The sequence below is a fragment of the Protomyctophum bolini genome (genome assembly GCF_963924005.1).
Source record: "Protomyctophum bolini genome assembly, chromosome: 10".
Lineage (NCBI taxonomy): Eukaryota > Metazoa > Chordata > Actinopteri > Myctophiformes > Myctophidae > Protomyctophum > Protomyctophum bolini.
The window spans coordinates 30,738,665-30,758,215 of NC_137871.1; the positions used below are offsets into that span (position 1 = coordinate 30,738,665).

General features: G+C 42.5%; 1 protein-coding gene across 1 annotated transcript in view; it reads left to right on the forward strand.

Annotated features, from left to right (window-relative positions):
- pigg (phosphatidylinositol glycan anchor biosynthesis class G (EMM blood group)) overlaps positions 1 to 19,551 on the forward strand; it is a 71,963-nt gene that overhangs the window by 2,305 nt on the left and 50,107 nt on the right. Inside the window, 12 exon segments of the mRNA XM_080774494.1 lie at positions 957 to 1,162; positions 4,772 to 4,981; positions 6,131 to 6,319; positions 9,929 to 10,067; positions 12,063 to 12,275; positions 16,296 to 16,457; positions 16,460 to 16,501; positions 16,504 to 16,511; positions 17,228 to 17,279; positions 17,282 to 17,385; positions 17,389 to 17,428; positions 17,431 to 17,510. Coding sequence (XP_080630620.1) covers positions 957 to 1,162; positions 4,772 to 4,981; positions 6,131 to 6,319; positions 9,929 to 10,067; positions 12,063 to 12,275; positions 16,296 to 16,457; positions 16,460 to 16,501; positions 16,504 to 16,511; positions 17,228 to 17,279; positions 17,282 to 17,385; positions 17,389 to 17,428; positions 17,431 to 17,510 — 1,445 coding nt within the window.

The following is a 19,551-nucleotide window of genomic DNA, read 5'->3' on the forward strand; positions in this document are numbered from 1 at the left end:
ATTCTATGGCTACCCAGATGCATGCTGAGACTCACTCTTTTCCGGATCGTTCTACTTCTACCCGATAGGCATGGTTTTGAGATTATTATTCTGTGAGGTAAATTTTTTAGGTCAAGGTAAACTTTATTGTCCACAGGGGAAATTTGTCTTGGGTTTTCACCCCAGCTGCTGCAGCCACACATAATACATCAGTGACAAACTGAAAAATACATAACAGAGGGAGACACAACATTACACAATTGCACACATACAGTAGTGTGTATACTGTAATCTATAATCTAACCTCTCACAGTCACTGCTTCTTACAGACTTCAGAGCCTCGTTCAACATTTTAGTTGATGCTGGTACAAACGATTTTTTAAACCTACCGGCATGTACTTACACTTTGGTTCACCTTCTCCCAGAGGGCAGAAGTACAAACTCCATTTGGGTAACATCACCGACAATTCTTTGAGGAAGTTGGCGGTGTGTAACCGTTTTAGTGTAGCCTGCTTATAAATAGACTGCAGAGAGGGGATTTGTCTCACCCCTATGATCTTCCCTGCAGTCTGCATCAATCTGAACAATTTACCTCAGTTGCACTGAAAGATTACCGAACCAAACTGTGATGCCAAATCTGACCAAGACCACTCAATAGAACACTAACATACATTTTTGGTCAACTCCATGAACCCTGAGACGTCGAAGGAAGTACAGTCTTTGCTGTAGTTTACTACAGAGACTGTCGACATTCCAAGTTAGTGAGTTGTCAATCCAATCCAGGCATATAAATTGTCAATCAGGCATATAACCACACCCATCGCGTAGAAAGGTCCAGGAAAGAGCTAGTCCCACCTAGTGCCCACCTATCCTGTATCCTTTAGGATTCTTCATACTGACTATGACTTCATGTATGTATAATTCTTCTCTGGTCATGAGATAATAAAATTGAGTGAAATCTTTGAAACTCATTTCAGGGGTCTCCCACAACTCATCTGAGCCGCCTCAGCCCATCTTTAATAAGGTGGTTATAATGTTAGTTGATGCTCTCAGGGAGGACTTTGTGTTTGGACCCAATGGACGGACACACATGCCATACACCAGACATCTGGTTGAACGGGCCTCCACGCACAGCTTCATAGCTAAAGCAAGAGCCCCCACTGTTACCATGCCTAGAATTAAGGTAAGACTGTATGTATAAGATATAAGATGTATAAGATATAAGATGAATAAGACCGTGGCCCAGGCCTTTTAATTTTGGCTAAGGAGACAATGCTTGTCATTTAAATTAATCAAGTCCTCTTAAAGGTAAGACTGTGGCCTCATTCACACGTATCAAACAAAAATGTTTGGTCAAACCATGTGACTCCCATTGGAAAAGCATTGTGGTGGCCCAAAAAAACGACCAAACATTTGCTTGATTGGTGTTTGATGGTGTGAATGAGGCCTAAGTGGTGAGGTGATATATAGGTTAAATAAACAATCATTGCTATAGGCCCTATAGAGCGTCTCAGTCCCGCCCCTTTTCAGAAAGTATTTATTTAAAGACGTTTACGCTGCGGACAAAGCCAACTCTTGTCATGACAAATCATGACAACAAAATTCGGGCTGAACAAATAATTGGAAAGAAGAAGAAACCGGCCTGGCGTCGTCATGAAAGGGGGCGGGACTGCGACGCTCTATAGTACACCTTTTAAGTGAGGAAAAAGTGTAAATGAGCAATGATTGGATTGCTTTTAAACAATTCCCTTGTGATATTGTATTGTCAAACCGGCCCTATATCAAATGTTTCATGGCATTGCATTGCTTAAGAATAGAATTACATAATTCAAGCCCATGGTGCTTTTTAATGGTCTCTTGTGTTTATAGTTGACATGATCTATCCTATCATCATCATCCTTGTATTAGTTGGCAGATGGACATGTTGATTGTGAATTGTAAAAAGCAATTGGGTGCATTGGTCATGACGCAGACACAAGTGATTTTAAACTATGCTAATGTGTCTTTGTATTAATCAAACAAGTGTATCTATTTACAAGGATGTCTTAGGATAGGATGCATAATACAGTAAGGGTTACAGTAAGGGTTTATTACACCAGCAGGAGGCAGTGCAGGACAATTGTCATGTCACACAGTGCCATCACTGCATTGCACCCAGTTGACTAGTATGACACAGCCAACTACCCCAAATTATAATTTTTCAGTCACAGCTATTAATTCATACATGCAGTACACCAACAATTTCACAATGTGATACACAATTCACAGTTATATGGCCACACCACGCTTTGTATGCATATTCATAATTCCTTTATATTTGTTTAACAACGTATTTGCATACATTTATGTTAGGATCGGGCTACAGCAGTTCACTATGCTGGAAGCACTACCCTGAGGTTTTGCTGCATCATCGTCCCATTAAATTTGATGGGTCCATTTGAGACAGGCGAGGGAAAGACGGTTCTCCTTTGCATTCTTCCTGTATTCACAGATAGTTAATTTAAAACAGCTCTCACACTGGCACAAAAAGGGGAACTACCCTCCTGACGAGCTTGGCCCCAACAGTGAATTAAATTAATGGACCAAACTTTTCTTTTCTTCACAACATTGAGGGCTGAGCAGTTGATTTGAGTGACGGAGAGCCTGGTATTTGGCCATGATAGAGTCTGGGTTGTTGTGAAGGGAACGCTAGAAATAATGTACACACATTCTAAATGCTGATTAGGCCTATTGCATAATTACCTCATTGCAATTACGGGTATTTATGATTTTTTGGAGGTTGAAAAAAACACTTTTCAAAAGTTTTCCAAAAAATTCACACTTCATCAATTCATGATGTGTTGTAAGCTTGTAGATCAGCAATTTCCGCAATAGTTTTTACATTTTCTTTACATTTTCTTGAAAGTATAATATTTATAAAGTAAGTAATTTCTTTGTATTTATAAGTAATTTGTCGTATCTGCCCTGTGCAATTTTTTTATTATGAAGCCTAAATAAAAACCAAACAAATTAAAATTGTATTCATATTGCATGTTCCAGTGTTCAATTTAATCGTTAATCGCTATTATTTGTGTAGCTTAAATGTTTATTCTGACAGCCCTAATGCTGATGCCCTCTCTATTTTTCACTCGCTCTTTTATATCTGTGCATCTGTTTTTCTGTGTCTCACACATGCGCTCCCAGTCTCTAAATTTCCCCCACAAAAAACACCCTCCAGGTGAACAGCCTCCAGAGGCCACCTGAGCTGCCCCCCAGCTGTTTGTGGCAAGTGCTCATATTTGGGTGTCGGCTCGTCGTAGTTTATACTTAAGTCCCCACTGGCACGTGGCATATGTGCTGCTGAGCCCTGCTTGATTTAATTAAGGCTGAGTTCCATGCGTTTCTCTCCAGTTGGTTGCTTACTTTGTTCTAAAACACAACGCTGTATGTTCTACAGATCTTTAATTTGCATATTTAGTCTACTGAGGCTAAACGATTTCAGATGACTAAATGGGACTAAATGGTGTGTTAAAAAGACTAAGACTAAATTAGAAATTGCTGTCAAAATTAACACTAGATTAAAATACTTTTAGTCGCCTAAAACTAGATTAAGACTAAACAATTTCTGATACCCTGGTTACGAACTTACGATGCACTATGGAAAGTAGTCTCTTTAAAACGGCCAGTCTTCTTTAAAACATGTGGCTTCAGATCCAGTCCTAATTATAGACTACAGCGAGAGAGAGTTTTTCTCCGAGTACAGCTAAGGTATCTCCTACGCAATAGGTATTATTTTTGGTTGCTTCTCCTAGCTACAGTAAGTACCGGTAAGCGTATACTATAAATGAGGCTCTGCTCTCTCCCACTATATCAGGGATCTTCAATGTTTTTCTGGCTAAGGACCCCTTAGCTGAGCGAGATGAAGTATGGACCCCCCACTACATTGTATACAATTTTGTTGCAGATTAAACGTTTTCATAGATATCATAGGCAGCATCAAAGACAGCACTATTATCCCTGTTGAGTAGATTTTTGTTTGTCTACACAATATAATATTTTCAGACATTTAGCCACTTAACATGAATACTTGACCTTTAGCTATCAATACATTCAATTAAATAAATAAAACCCTTTGAAAGGTTTAGGTCATGAGGTCCAGTGTGACCTTAACCCAGACTTGAGGCCTCTACAAATGTCTTCTAAATCCTAACAGTTTTCTGAAAATTAAAAACCTATGTCGCTATATCAGTGGTGCTCAAATGTTTACATGTCAAGTTTGTTCACGATTTAAAAAAAATAGCAGATCTACAAGCTCATAGCATGACACAAAGTGACGCTCTATGAGCTTGTATATCTGCTATTTTGGAAAAATGACATGCTTTCCTGGGTTTTATGGGTAATGCCCGTTAAGGCACAGTAGCTAAGCCAATGGCCGAAGAAAAGGGAAAAAAGCACACCCACCAGCTTGGAATGTTTATCTCAAAATAAGACTACTACTACTACTACTAATACTAAAACACTAATTGTGAGACTAATAATTTGGTTCATGATATACTAGGCATTCTGTGAGCCAGTATGGAGCTTCAAGTTAGTTAGTTGAAGAGTGTACTGACTGATACAATGTTGTAAAGAAAGTAATTTCTTTGTTATTCTTGGAATCACCTAAGAAATCTAATCCAAATTTCTGGTGGCTGGGGAGTCAACTACTACAACACTCTTTATTATTGAACATGGATTAATCAGCTCATTTATGTTTTGATGTCATTATACCACTTGGTGATAACAACAACAACCTTAAAATATTCCCTCGTAGGCTATTACCACTGGCAGTATCCCGGGCTTCATTGATGTGATAATGAACCTGAATTCACCCGCACTTCTGGAGGATAACCTCATATGGCAGGCCAAAACAGCTGGGAAGAGGATGGTGTTCTATGGAGACGACACCTGGGTGCGCCTCTTCCCCAAACATTTCATGGAATATGATGGCACAACCTCCTTCTTCGTATCTGACTACACTGAGGTATGTTTTTTCTGTCCAGGGCAGGGGTTGGTCTTTTACCTTTCAGCCATGTACTGTCTGTCTGTAGCTGATGCTCTCATCCAGAGCGACTTGTTTAGGAGAATTAGAACACAGTGGTTTCCAAACTTTAACCTGTGACCCAAAACAGTAATTAAACATTCTCCCGGGACCCAAACTAGTGAAAATAGCAGATTTACAAGATCATGAAGGAGAGTTACGACATCTCCGCTCACTCCATGGGGCCAGTCCAATCGTGGCTCTTCGGGATCCGCACGTAATTTCCGACGGAGCATTAGTCCGACACACGGGAACCGCTCGAACATGCGCAGCTCCCGTGCTTGCGGTTATGGTTAGGTTAGGATTTGAGGTAGGTTGTCGTTTGTTGGACCAATGACTAGTCTGAACTAAGTACTGCACCTGGCTCTTCTACATAGACTTCTATTGGCAAAGAGCATAGCGAAGTGTGACAACATTCTGGACCGGAAGTTGGCAGAATGCAGGCAACAGCGCAGCTTTAATGATCTTAAATCCCTTTATTTTATATCGTTTTACAACATAAACATTACAGAGACTTTAGTTCTCACTGTCTGTACAGTACTTTAAAACAATTGTCATGTTGCACATATGCCTAAAATCGCTGATATTTGCGCCGCAAATAATAACAATAATACATACAATTAATATTGCGCTTTCGCAGAACAAATTAATAAAAGACGATTTTATTAGAAAAATAAACTAGTTAAAAAGGTTAAAGAAAAACCAAAACAGATGCGCGACACACCGCAGCGCATCCCTCCAAACCATGGCGGTCCGCGAACATTCATTTTCATGAAGAAATCCATGAATAAAACATGTAAAATAATTTAGAAGTAGTGAAAATAGCTGATCTACAAGCTCGCAACGTGGCGCGAAGCGACAGGCTGTGTACTTGTAGATTGGCTATTTTCACTAGTTTGGGTCCATTCACAAAATAGCAAAAAAGCATCCCGAGTGTCACAGGTCCATTTGGTTACATGTGTACACTCAGGATCTATATCTCAACTGCTGTGCTGTCTTTGGCAACTGAATTGTCCTCGTGGGATCGATCGAGGTCTTCTCTTAGGACACTGTAGCATTAACCATGCTCTTGTGTATTTCATCCTCACGTAGGTTGACAACAATGTGACTCGTCACCTGGACAGCACTCTGAAGAGAGACGACTGGGACATACTGATCCTGCACTACCTTGGGCTGGACCACATTGGCCACATTAGTGGACCTCACAGTTCTCTCATCCAGCCCAAACTACTGGAAATGGATGATGTACTGAAAAGAATCCATGGTTCCCTCATTTTAAAGGTGCTTTCTCATTCCCTGTGTGCCTTTTTATAGAACTCGCAATTTGCAAAGTGAAGAATTCTCCTGAGGGGTTTAAAAGGCGGTTAAAAATTACAACTGTAGGTTCCGACCACAGTTTAAGGAATCAAGGACGGGTGCAGGCTTACAGTAAACAGTCTTAAGAAACTGTCCGCACTCCGCACTAACAAAATGGTAAATGGTGCATTTATATAGAGCTTTTATCCAAAGTGCTTTACATAGATTGTGCATCACATTCACTCATTCACACACACATTCATACATCGATGGCGGGGGAAACCATGCAAGGCACCAACCTGCACATCGGGGGCAATTAGGGGTTCAGAGTCTTGCTCAAGGACACTATTCAGGAATAGAATGCCTGCCGTTTCTATTAACTTGGATTCCCCATCGATGTCACTGGTGGACGGGTTTCTGAACTTCCCAGAGCCCTCCAATGAGAGACAGACTGAGTAGAAAAAGATTGTGCCATTGTATCATACTTATTAGTGCAGACCTAGTATATGAAGATAGGTTGAAAAGTAGTGAAGTGGTTCTTTAAGCCGGTACGATCCGTTTCAGTACAGGCATGTGTTATTACTTTAACTGACAAATATGCATAAACACGTGTATATTTGTATCGTCTTAATAATATCACTATAGTTTCCCAAAAGAGTTTTGTTAGCGTTGTAGAGATGATCAGATAATTCAGTTTACTCTGAGAAGTGAACATTCTACAGTAATTGTATATCAATTCATAGTCTTTTCCAGCTCTGCTGATTGGGCCTCGATGGACCCCACCACAGTGTAGTTTAGTCTCATAAATGGTCATTAAAATATGTTGGAAAGAATGCAGCAGTTTAGTTTGAATTTGCATTGGCAGCCAAATACCTTATTATGGTACAACTCTCTAAGCTTTTTCTAAGGGTGAAGAATGACCAAATCTTGGGATTCTTTAATGGTACCCGAGTGTATATTTCCTTGAAAACTTGTAAAAAGATAATGCACATAGGTGGAAATTTCAGCAGCACCGTATTTCACTATGCACCCTAGTCGTTAGAGCATCTTGTTAAAAATATGTCTTGTAGTTGCCAAAACGGTGTTTTCTGGCCAGTGGCAGGTGCGTAGCTTTTGGCGTTCCATCTCCTAGAGAGTCTCCTTTGAATGAAGTGTGCTTGAAAGTATTGCTCCAGTGTCATCATTGATGCAAGCTTCTGCGGTTCTTGCGTGCAGCACCGGTGTGACCTAAATATAGACACAGCCCAGTGGGGTCCCGCAGGATGTCTTCAACACACTGTTTTCTCTGATAAACCTGTGCTCCCAATGAGTTTTGAGAGAGGGGGGGGGGGTATAATACATCTCAGACAGCAACGCACCGTGTTATACTGCACACCTGAACTAATTGCCTTTTGAAGGGAACGATGCAGGGAGGGAGAGCAGGAAGGCATTCAAGTGACGGCTCTCAAGCTTCACATAGCGGAACCTCGCTTGCCTGTTTCAGCTCTTATTAAGAGCAGAATTTGCTCCACTGGCAGAGCTGGCTGCCACAATATCTTCCTTGAAATCTAAAAGAAACGTTTCATTTTAAACCCATTAAGGCCTGATACCGAATGCCAATTCTACAAATGACTCAGTGCGTAATTCTCAAACGTTTTGATGTCAAGGACCACCACATTGGTATATGCATTAGGCCCCCAACTGAAAATGTTTTGTGCCAGGGACGCCCATATGAAAATGTTTGCAGACCCCCAAAAGACAAGGTTTGTGTTAAACATTTTCACAACTATTCAACATTTTGTTAAACACTTTCAAGATTTTTCGAAAATGTCCCAAGCCTGTACGAGGTCGCAGCGCAGAGACATATATGGTTATGGAGAACATGTGGAAAGAATGTGGCGCTTTTGTGAGCCGTGTCCAATTTTTTTTGCTAAGCTGCCGTACTAATACAGTACTGTAATGGCCAGACACATTGAAAGTGTCAGATGCTCGCGTCATCGTCAAACACACTTGAATTAACTTGACACATGTTCACTTCAGTGATGCACGAGTCAGTGATGCTTTCAATCTGTCAGGGGCCTTAAATGGATATTTCACTTAAAAAAAGCCGTCCTTGGTTCTGGTGACTGATATTGTCCTAATACGATCACGTGAGGGGGCTGTGTTTTTTCAATTACTTTTTATTTCTTTATTTGAGTTAAATATTTTGGAAAATCAGCAACAAAAATCCCCCAAAAATTAACTGTCCGATGATGTAGATGATGTGTAGATCAGTGGTTCCTAAAGTGGGGTCCGGGGACCCCCAGGGGTCCTTGAGGGAGGACCTAATGCAATTCATGCTTAAAAACAATTGAGGAAAAACTGTTAGCTGCTCTATTTTGTGCGTCCACACACTTCTTTGGTGCCATTAAGTCAAGTGGTAAAAAACTATAGATGTATAGGACAGGCAATAGCCATTGCTTTTTCCCCCCAACATTGAGTAAATCACCACACATGAACACACTATAGGAGATTGGGTCGCTACAGCCATGCCTCTTACATTAATGCATTATTTAGCCGTTTTCAGTTGGGGGTTTGATTTGATCAATGACTCTCTATCTCTCTTTCTCTCTCTCTCCCTGTATGCCTCACTCGCTCTCTCCTTTTGACTATCTTCTACACAGTATCCTACAGAACCTTTTACTCTTGGTTTATTGAAAGTTTTTGCTTTATCTACTATCTTTTCACACGCTGGACATGTAATGGAGTGTGGCAGAGATTTGGTTAAGATTTGTTAACATTTGTACTGATGTTGCCAAAATAGTTCTTACACTGAGAGGACCCTAGCTGTCAATTTAATTCCACTGGCTGGCAGTTTCGTATGCGTCGAGTTGAAAGGGAATTATGGAGCAGCACAGATTCCCCAACCTGATCAAAGTGCTTCCATAAACGGTTCGCCCTGTGTGTCTGTTACTCTGTTTGCTCCTTGCTATCTTCAAATGATTACCGGTAAGCCGGAAAAAGAGTCAAAGTATACCGGGTGCCACTTGTCATGACTGTATTTCCCCCAGGCAGTAGTTTGGTTTGTTCCTTTTATGGTGCTATTGAAGCCACATAATGAAAGACAAAACAAATCTAAATGTCTAATGAAACTATTTTGTGAATTATTGGAAGTAACCATTGCAAATTTAGTTTTCAAAATGAGCGTTGCAAGCCTCTCGACCAGTTTTGTGCAATGTTCTGCCAAGTACAGATAACCACTTAAACTCTTTATACATACTACATAGTTAACCGGAGTCCCCCAGGGGTCTATAGTAGGCCCCTACCTTTTCCCTCTACGTCAGCGGTATCCAAATTATTTTCAAAGGGTGCCATATTTCAAAATATGAAAATGAGTCTACTGCATCTCCGGTCATACTCTCTATTCCTTTTACCATAAGTCACATACAAATGCAACATTGTCATCTACTCTACAGTACAATATGAATTGTATTTTGTTGGCAATGTATAGCCAGGCGCAAGCCACTAATCTGTAGCAGATTTTGTGAGTGCTATTTTCGCTGAATATTCACCCCACCCCTTGTGGGAAGCTAGAGTTCATGTGGTTAACCATTATCTTGTTTTGTGTGCCCCCAGGAAGCAGAGGGCTCCTTGCCCTACCTGCTTGTGCTCTGTGGAGACCACGGCATGTCAGAGACAGGCAGCCATGGGGGCTCGTCAGAACCGGAGGTCAACACTCCTCTTGTGCTTATCAGCCCTGCATTCAAGAGAAAAGGTAAATCGACGGTTTACTCGGCCACACCATGTTGTGTTTCACTTGACTAAACCAAATGTAAAGATATGAAACACACACTAATGTACTGTATAGTACTTACATTTGAATTTTGAACTGGCAAATAAGAATGTGATGACAGAAGAAGGGGCTCTGGCATCTGCCAACAACACATGATTCTACTTCCAATTAAACTGAAAGTCAGGATCGTGATCATCCAAACTTGGCTCCCTTTCAAATGGCAGCTGTAAATAATGTGGGATCCATGACATTACATGGAAGAATATGGATAGGATTGTGTTTTAAAGTTTTGTAATCTCCTAAAATGCTCTAGCCTATTTTTTTATGTGGGCCCAAAATATGTAATATCCTTACTGGACGAACATGCTCACCAAGTTGTCACCTAATAGGCCGTGCATGCCATCTTGGCATCAACTTACTATACCACAAACAGAAGCTCATTAACATAACGTTATGTTGCTGCATGTAGTGAATGTGGTTTTGTAAATATGATAATTGCTCCCTTCTCCGTCATTGCCTATTTTTGAGATCATAACTTGCTGCGAGTTATTTTTGGAGCAGCAATGTTAATTAAGGATTTACAGTTCAGTGATTTGTTGCTACAGAGTTGAGAGCTTTGCTAACACTGAGCCTCCCCGCCCCACACACACACACACACACACACACACACACGCACACGCACACACTCATGCACATTCGCCAACAGCCCAGTCCTCTTGCCTAATGTTGCATGATGTAATATCCCGTTCACAGATTCCGAAGTGAAGTGATGGAGATCTTCTTTGTTTCTCTGTTACAATGCTCTCTCCAGTTACCGTACTGTAGGCTGGAGGAGTGACCGGAGATTGCACTTCCCAAGGGGGATTTTGAGGAGGCTAGCCTTCTCCAAATCCAGTAAAGCTGGCATGGCTTGCCTTGGAGCCAGTGGGGTTTATTTATGTACATAATTATGTTGTCTGTCAGGGGCCAGGGCTGTGACTAGGATGAGTTAACTTCAGCTGAATATACTTTTGCGTCGAGCGACACTTGACATTATTGTGTGTTTTATTTTAGTTTCCCATTGGTGGAAAGTAACTTTTAGGTACTTTTACTTTACTGGAGTATTTCCAATGTTCTGCACTTTTACTTCTACTCCCCTGCATCTCAGAGGAAAATATTGTACTTTTTTGAAAACTTTAGTTACTAGTTACTTCATAGATTATGATTATTATTTCAAAAGGTACATTAACCACTTCAGCCCTATATACATTTCTGCCATTTCGACAAGCTCATAATGCGTCGCTATGCTATGTGAGCTCGTGATTGTGATTTTTATATGTTGAAATCTTCTCAAATGGGACATTCTGCACAATGAATACTTTCTACGATTTAAGTACATTTTGATACCAATACCTTTGTACTTTTACTTAAGTCATTTATAATTCCGGACTTTTACTTGTAACCGAGCATTTCTGCAGTATTGATACTTTTATTTAGTAAAAAACAATCACACCCGTGTGAAGTGAGGGGCACTCTTATCATCATACATCATATCATTCCGGCCTATCACAATTTGCGTCTTCACTTTTGTCTTTCAATGCTTGTTTACATAATGTTTTTGTTTACACAAAACACTTAATAACCGTTAATTTTCAATGGCATTTAATGTTTGTGTTAGGACAATGTTTGCACCCTCAAAGCTGGAGAAAGGAAGGGGCTAGCACCCCTCAAAAAATGTGAGTGCTTTTTTTCCCCCAAACCACTATCGTTTTCCTGATTTTTGAGTGGTGCAACCACTACAAGGAACAGCAATGTCCGTCTGTCTTCACCTATGTGACTATGAGTACCAGTAGGGGCAAAAGTGGCGCTGTTTTGCCAGAAACACAGAGAGAGAGAGAGAGAGATAGTGTTGCACTGTTGCCTGCTAATTAGAGAGAGAGAGGCAGGGGGAGAGGGGAGTTACACCACTCAGTTCACACGGGTGTGATTTTTTTGCAGTGGGCATGGAGAAGCCTGAGACAGTGGAGCAGGTGGACCTGAGCCCGACCCTGGCCCTGGGCCTGGGCCTGCCCATCCCCCAGAACAGTGTGGGCCGTGTCATCCCTGCTGTCCTGGAGGAGACGTCGCTAAGGGACCAGCTGCGCTTCCTGCACCTCAACGGCCACCAGCTCAGCTGCCTGCTCAAAGACAGCATACCAGCGTATGAGAAAGGTAGGTTTGCAGTTTGGCTGTGCATAATGTGGTCATAGGGAATCTGAATAATTTCATTTGGCAAGAGCCTGTAATTGGCAGTTTATTTAGTACAGCACAGTAAGAAGTGACGAGAGCAATGGACAAGCAGTCCAGATTCCCAGTTTGTGAAACATGGTTGATCAAAGTTTAGTGTGGAATGTACTTACGATGTTGAAGCCTGTCAAATAGAGACCTTAGATATATCACCTACGAATTAAACAGTGATACGTTTAATCACATACCCAGCCTTTATTTGCTGGGTGAGGGGAGTGATAAAAGGACAAGTGAGGGTAATCAGCATGCACAGATTGGTCAGCTGCTGCATCTTCCCTAGGGGTTATACGGCAGCTGACAAATCAGTGCAGCTAAATTGCCACGACGCTCTGAACTGACATTGCAAGTGACCTCATATTTCAAGGAATTTTCCATGGATTAAACTCGGACACAAAACAGTTGCTGCAGGTGGTTTGGTAGCATTCACAGCTGAGAAGACACAGACTGTTCAGAGCACAATTAAACCAAAAACACAGAGTGCATAACTGACCTTGAATGATTCACTGATGGCTGCATACCAAATAAGGTGAGGCTCGCCAGCAGAAACTTCTGTGTGCTAAGCCAGGTCTCTCCACACTGTTGTTAAAACCCAGCAGGCTGCAGGGCTATGAGCCACACCATTTTGTTCGTTGAGGAATTCCTTTTTATTTATTTTTAGCACTGCTATGAGAGACTAGGGGTGTGACATGCAGCAAAATGGTCCACCCGGCCTGCGAATCGAAGCGGGTGCTCACTGTCTTTAGAGCCTATGTGGTACGTGCCTGTGTCAGGTTTAACTGGCCATCTACTGTCAGCTACAGTAGATGACTGTATTGTTTCCTCTGGTTCTTTTATGACTCTTCCTCTCCGGTGCATCCAGAGGAAACTGTACCATACTTTAGCGCATACTGTGGAGCACACTCGTTAACATGACAAGTGAAAAAGGGCCGGCGGAAACACAAATCACTACCAGAAAGGAGCCTAATATAATTATGGGTTTAAATGTTGAATAGGACAAAAAGTCTTAGCCCTGGAGGAGTACACCTGAACCTGACTACTCCCTGGTTATTTTTACATGATATTTTCTGTACACAGGCACACTATTTACTAGTCAGAATGTCATCCGACTTGCAAATGAAATACCTAGTCACATTTAAAATCTACACTTGGTGCTTTATTTTTGCAGATATGGCAGCTTTTACTCCCCCCTTTTACGCCTTTTCACTGACAGTGAAACAGAGTTTCACTCCTAATTGTCTGGCAGCCAAGGGCGCTTTTTTGGCTGAAGTGGGAAATCTGGCATATACCGGTAGTTTTTTGTTTTGTTTTGTTTTTTTTGGTCTAAAATAGTGTCTGTATACATACATTCATGAATCCGCCTGCTGACCAGCTTTCTTGGGCTCAGATATGCAGTTTTTAATTACTTTTACTATTGAAATGTAATCCGTAATATGTTGAGTGGGGTATGGAATTGCTGCGTATTTATTTTTTGTAAAGGTATTTATTTTTTGGTGGTTTTAGGTAATTGAATATGCTAATAAACCTTTCTCTAGTTAATGCGTGCAACTTGTAGTCCAACTTGTAAATTATCAATTTTTTAAAACCGTGATAGAATATGCAAAATTGTGCAAATCTTAGAATGTATATATTTTATAAAGCGAACATTTTTGCCTCTGGAGGTCCCTGGAACAAAATATTTTGATATGGGGGTCAGCGGCCAAATACGACATAATTTTGGTGGTCCATGACATGAAAAAATGACAGCACCACTGTCATAACAACATAGGTTTATCAGAAAACTGATTTTAGAATCGTTCCTTGGGGCTCAATGCTTGTGAAGATACTTGCCAGCTCTCCTAGATAGATCCACTCCCTATCCAACCTATAGTAAAACAACACTGCCGGGTTCCCACCAGCGGTCACGGTCAATAGGCTCTATGCACACACGCCATTTTGGAAAGAACATGGGCCAAACAGAGTCAGAGTGCTACTATCGTGCATGTTGGCTCACTGGAAACACTCTGCTACACCAGTGGGTCTTAAAGTGTCCTTGAGTGGGTTCCAAATGGCCCTGTATGGGTGTACACTCTTAGAGTTAGGGGGGTCCTTGAAATTAAAAAGTTTGAGAACCACTGTACACTAAATGGAACAGAGCCCGGAAGTTGGAAGAGTTACAGTATTCTGTGTGCGCATAGAGCCCATTGCGTTTGTTGGAGCGCTCGGCCAACCCAGAGGCATTGTGACAGGGGAGAGTTTCCCCGGCCGGACGTAGTGCGTGGAAGGAACAGTTCCTTTCCCCTCCATCAGGCGCCCCGGCTGGCCAGGGGGAGGTAGTTTAGAGACCAGGATTACTATGTTTACAAATGTTTTTTGTGAGGGTACCTACCCTAGTGGACACGGGGAGAACATGCAAACTTCACACAGAAAGGCCCTTTCGCCAACCCCGCCTCGGGTATGGGCACTGATGACACGGAGGAGAGAACACGCCCCCAGCGCCCACAGCGGGAATCGACCCAAGGACCTTCTAGCTGTGAGGCCACAGCACTACCGACTGGATACCCTTGTTCTTAAAAAAATAAATAATAATAATAACTTTTTCCACTTCCACTTTTTCAAACTTGATTTGATTCTAGAAATAACTTGCTTGTAACTAGCATGTTTTTCTGCTAACACGTCTATTTCGGTCTTTTGTTTCCATAGCAATGTGGTTATGTTTCATTGTGATGAAGCGAAAGAGAAACGATTCAACTGTACTGTACGTCTAGTGCTTGGCTTGTTAAATCTGTTGGCATATACAGTATGTGTGCATTCTATTTACATTCATATAGTTTATGTTGCTGAATAGTTAACCCTTTTTGGTTAACTATTTGGTCGATTAAAAAATTCTGTTTTCTGAAAAACCTATGTTTCTATATCGGTGGTGCTCATCCTTTTTCATGTGAAGGACCCCCAGAATTATCTGAATTTGGTCATGGACCCCCATCTGAAAATATGTTGTTCCAGGGACCCCCGGAAGCAAACATTTTAGTTAAAAACGTTTGCTCTAAAAGAATATATATTCAAAGATTTGTGCTACATTTTCATGATTTTTCAAAATCTACAAGCTATTTTTCAATAGCTAAAGTATAACATAATGCTAAAACACTGAAAGGGGTTCCCGTCCTGAATGGGTTTTGATCTGATGGATATACTAAGTGCTTAATTTCTTACTTCTCATCCGCCTCTCGTTCAAAATACGAATGCTTTGGATTATTTTGCGATATAATGGAAACGAGAGCAAGGTAAACTAGCAAAATATTTCTCAGTTTTTGTTCCCCGGATTGTTTCCGGGGGTGGGGGGGGGGGGGGGAGGGGAGGGGGCGGTTCAGAGTAAAAGCAGCCATGTTTTCCGGCACCCCAGAGCTCCTATTTTGAAGGAATCCCGGGACTGATTGTGTTAATGGTGGCAGCTTGGGAATTCCCATTCCCGTTAGAACAGGGAAAGCATTGTAGATAGCGTGTCACTTCTGTCGCCTAGTATTTGGATTTTTTTTCACCACAATTCATGTGACTATGTCACGTGGGCATGTCAGTCAGATTGGCGGTGCAACGTAGGTGTGAGGGCCGCGTAGTGAACCAAACTCTAGATGTGAGGGTCACATGGCAGCCCAAATCTCTGGTTGTTAAAAAATAACAGAAATAGATACATGCTACATGAGTAGAGGTTAATCTACAAGCTGACATCATCTGTCGGCTTTGAAAAATCTCCAAAAATGAACATTTCTGCCTATAATGACATGATGGCCAAAATTAGGATGTCAGGATTAACTCCTTCAACCCCCCCCCCCCCCCAGCATCCTTATAGTGGGGAAAACTTTAGCAGAAACAGAAACAAGCTCACAGCTTGTAGATCTGCTATTCTGGCTAAACACCACTCAAAAATACCATCAGCGCCGATGCCAATCCATCTTCTATCTTCATTCACAGAAGCAGGCTTTGAGCAGTTCCGTGTGGCAGAGAAATCCCATGGGAATTGGATGAAACTTTACCTGGAGGGAAACACCTCTGAGGTGCTGACCAACATGGGCAAAAAGGTTCTGAAGCAGTACATGGAGGCCCTGGCCGCCATGAGTGCTGCCCTCAGCAAGCAGCTGGCAAATACGACATGTACTCCATGATCGCTGGCATGGTCTTCGTTTTCAGGTGAGAAGAATGCATTTTGAAAACCGCTTAACCTATTGTTAGTCAGTGGTTCTCGACCTGTGGGTTAACTTGGGACCCCCGTTGGTGCCCTACGTGATTTTCACTGAAGTGAAATTATCACTTCAGTGTAACACTGAAGTGATAATTTATGGTGTTTTAAGACTTTTGTTTTTGACAAAGAAAAAGGGAGGAAAAAGAGTTGTGAGTAAACGGGCAATGAACCAGAAACAAGATGGTAATTTTGAGCTAGATACAGCAACTGCTGTCCTTTTTGCCAATCTGAGCCTACGGGACAGCCTTGTTAAACACATTTTTGAATAGCTTTTTCAAGCAATTGGTACAGTAAATGCTGTTGGACCACCTCAACCACTGCATATATGCTAGCTATCTTGTACTATACTTAAGATTGTGTTTTATTCATTAAAAATGTGTTCGAAGGCCTGGCCGTGGCTCAGCGGTCCAGGCACCTTGGCCGGTAGTCCAAGTCTGGCAGTGTGCTGTGGGTTCGACTCCCGATCCCGACCGCCTTTACTGCATGTCACTCCCCCATCTCTGTCCCCCATTTCCTGTCAGCCTACTACTGTCTGTTGTCCGAACTTGAACCTGTCATCAGTTGCACTGCAGTGAACAAATGTTAAGCAGGGAGTTAAGGACTCTTATAAATTCACAAACTGTCTCTCTCCCGTGTATTTCTCTCTCTTCCTCTTGAATGTCAGCTCCTCTTGGTCCTACTGCTGGCTATGCCCGAGGCCCTGAGCGGTGCGGCAGAAGTGACATCCCGGTCCTCTCTGCGCTGCTCTCCCTGCCTTTCTACCTCCTGTGCCTGCTACTCGCCTCGGTGCACGTCCTGGTGTGCACATCTGCCGAAAGCTCCTGATACTTCTGTAGCCTCTCCTGGGGTCTGGTCTTTGCTGCCGTTGCCTCTCATCAGCAATGTTCTGTATCCTGGTCTCTATGGCAACACGACGACTTCCACAGGGACTGAAGATTCTGGGCAAGGTAAGTCGTCCCCCCCCCCCCCCCCCTCCCCCCACACACACACACACACACACAAACACACACACGTGTACACACATACTGGGACCTATTTGAACACATTATTTATGCACCTCGTAGATCTATTCGTATGAATAAATGTATTACACAGCCTTGCGAATGACCATCAGAGAAGACGTGGTTTAAAAATGTTATGGTGATTTACTGTATATAGAGAAAATGTGAGTGAGCTATTCAAGCAGTCTTGATTACTCCAAAAGTAAACTTGCTACTACAGAAATAACGAATAGCTACAGAAAACATGTGTATTCGACACACACATTAGATCAACATATCAACACAACTTAACCCATTAAGACCTGAGACCTGGTGGAAACATGTTACTCCAGATCTCAAATAAAAATACAGCGAAAGTAGCAGATCGGTAAGCTCTTAACGCGTCTCTTCGCAACGCTTTTTAGAGCTTGTGGATCTGCTACTTTTGATGCTTTTGTGTGATGCTGTAGTATGATCAAGTAGGGCGTTAATTTATGAAAACCGCTGGTTTCATGTGACAGCAACAAAATGCCTTCTAAATTCTACTAGTTTTCTTTAAAACAAAACTTTTGTTGCTATACACAGTAGCCTATATACAGTAGCTGAGATCTAAAATGCCAGACACTTTCCCGGCTTTAAATGCAGAATATTATTAAGAGAAATATGGGATGTAGGGTTTTATCTTTTACAGGTACGTGGAGGAGTTTACAGCCTGTGGAATAGGTCAGATCTTTAGCCTGTATCTGTAGCCTGAAAGCAGAGGGTCACACTTTATCCACAGGGAAGTCTATGTGGCTCTCACCTTTTGTGTAGGACTTTTCTTACCCAGACATTAGTGAGTGTGGTCTGCTGAATGCCAATGACCTTATTTCCCACTTTCATAGTGCTGCTAGCGGGCTTCGGAATGCTGGTGTGTAACCCTCTCTCTCTCTGCCTGCCTTTCTCTGTCTGTCTCTGTTTGTTCTCTCTCTGCCTGTCTGTCTCTGTCTGTCTCTCTCTGCCTGTCTGTCTCTGTCTGTCTCCATCTGTCTGTCTCTGCCTGTCTGTCTCTGTCTGTCTGGCTCTGCCTGTCTGTCTCTGTCTGTCTCTCTCTGCCTATCTGTCTCTGTCTGTCTCTCTCTGTCTGTCTGTTTCTGTCTGTCTCTCTCTGCCTGTCTGTCTCTGTCTGTCTCCGTCTGTCTCTTTCTGCCTGTCTGTCTCTGCCTGTCTGTCTCTGTCTGTCTCTCTCTGCCTATCTGTCTCTGTCTGTCTCTCTCTGCCTGTCTGTCTCTGTCTGTCTCTCTCTGCCTGTCTGTCTGTCTCTGTCTGTCTCTCTCTGCTGTCTGTCTCTGTCTGTCTCTCTCTGCCTATCTGTTAGCCCCTCTCGGGACCCTCCGTAAAGTTTGTTTACTTTACATAGGGTCCCTTTGCATCTATTCCACGCAAAATGGTATACAGATATTACAAAATAATCATATATCGGCTATAGGAGACAACGGAAACGTCAGATAATTTGTTTGACCGTTTTGGCTGCTCTGAAATTCTCTCTTCCTCACATCCCATGTTCCGCCTCCCAAGACACAACAGCATTATAAACAGGGCTGCACATAAGTGGTGCGCCACCGCGCATGCGTCGTCAAAATTCAAATGCGCTGTCAATCAAGCGCCGGGAAGCGCTTCTGCGTACCAACAGCCGGGGCCGCCTAAAATGATTATTATGTGCTGTCGCCTCACAGCTAGAAGGTCCTGGGTTCGATTCCCGCTCGGGCACTGTGGGTGCTGGTGGCGTGTTCCTCCTCCGCGTCATCAGTGCCCATACCCGAAGGCGGGGTTGGCGAAAGGGCCTTTCTGTGTGGAGTTTGCATGTTCTCCCCGTGTCCCCTAGGGTAGGTACCCTCACAAAAACATGCAGTAATCCTGGTCTCAAACTGCCTCCCCCTGGCCAGCCGGGGCGCCTGATGGAGGGGAAAGGAACTGGTTGGAATAACGTGTTCCTTTCACACGCTACGTCCAACCAGGGAAACTCCCC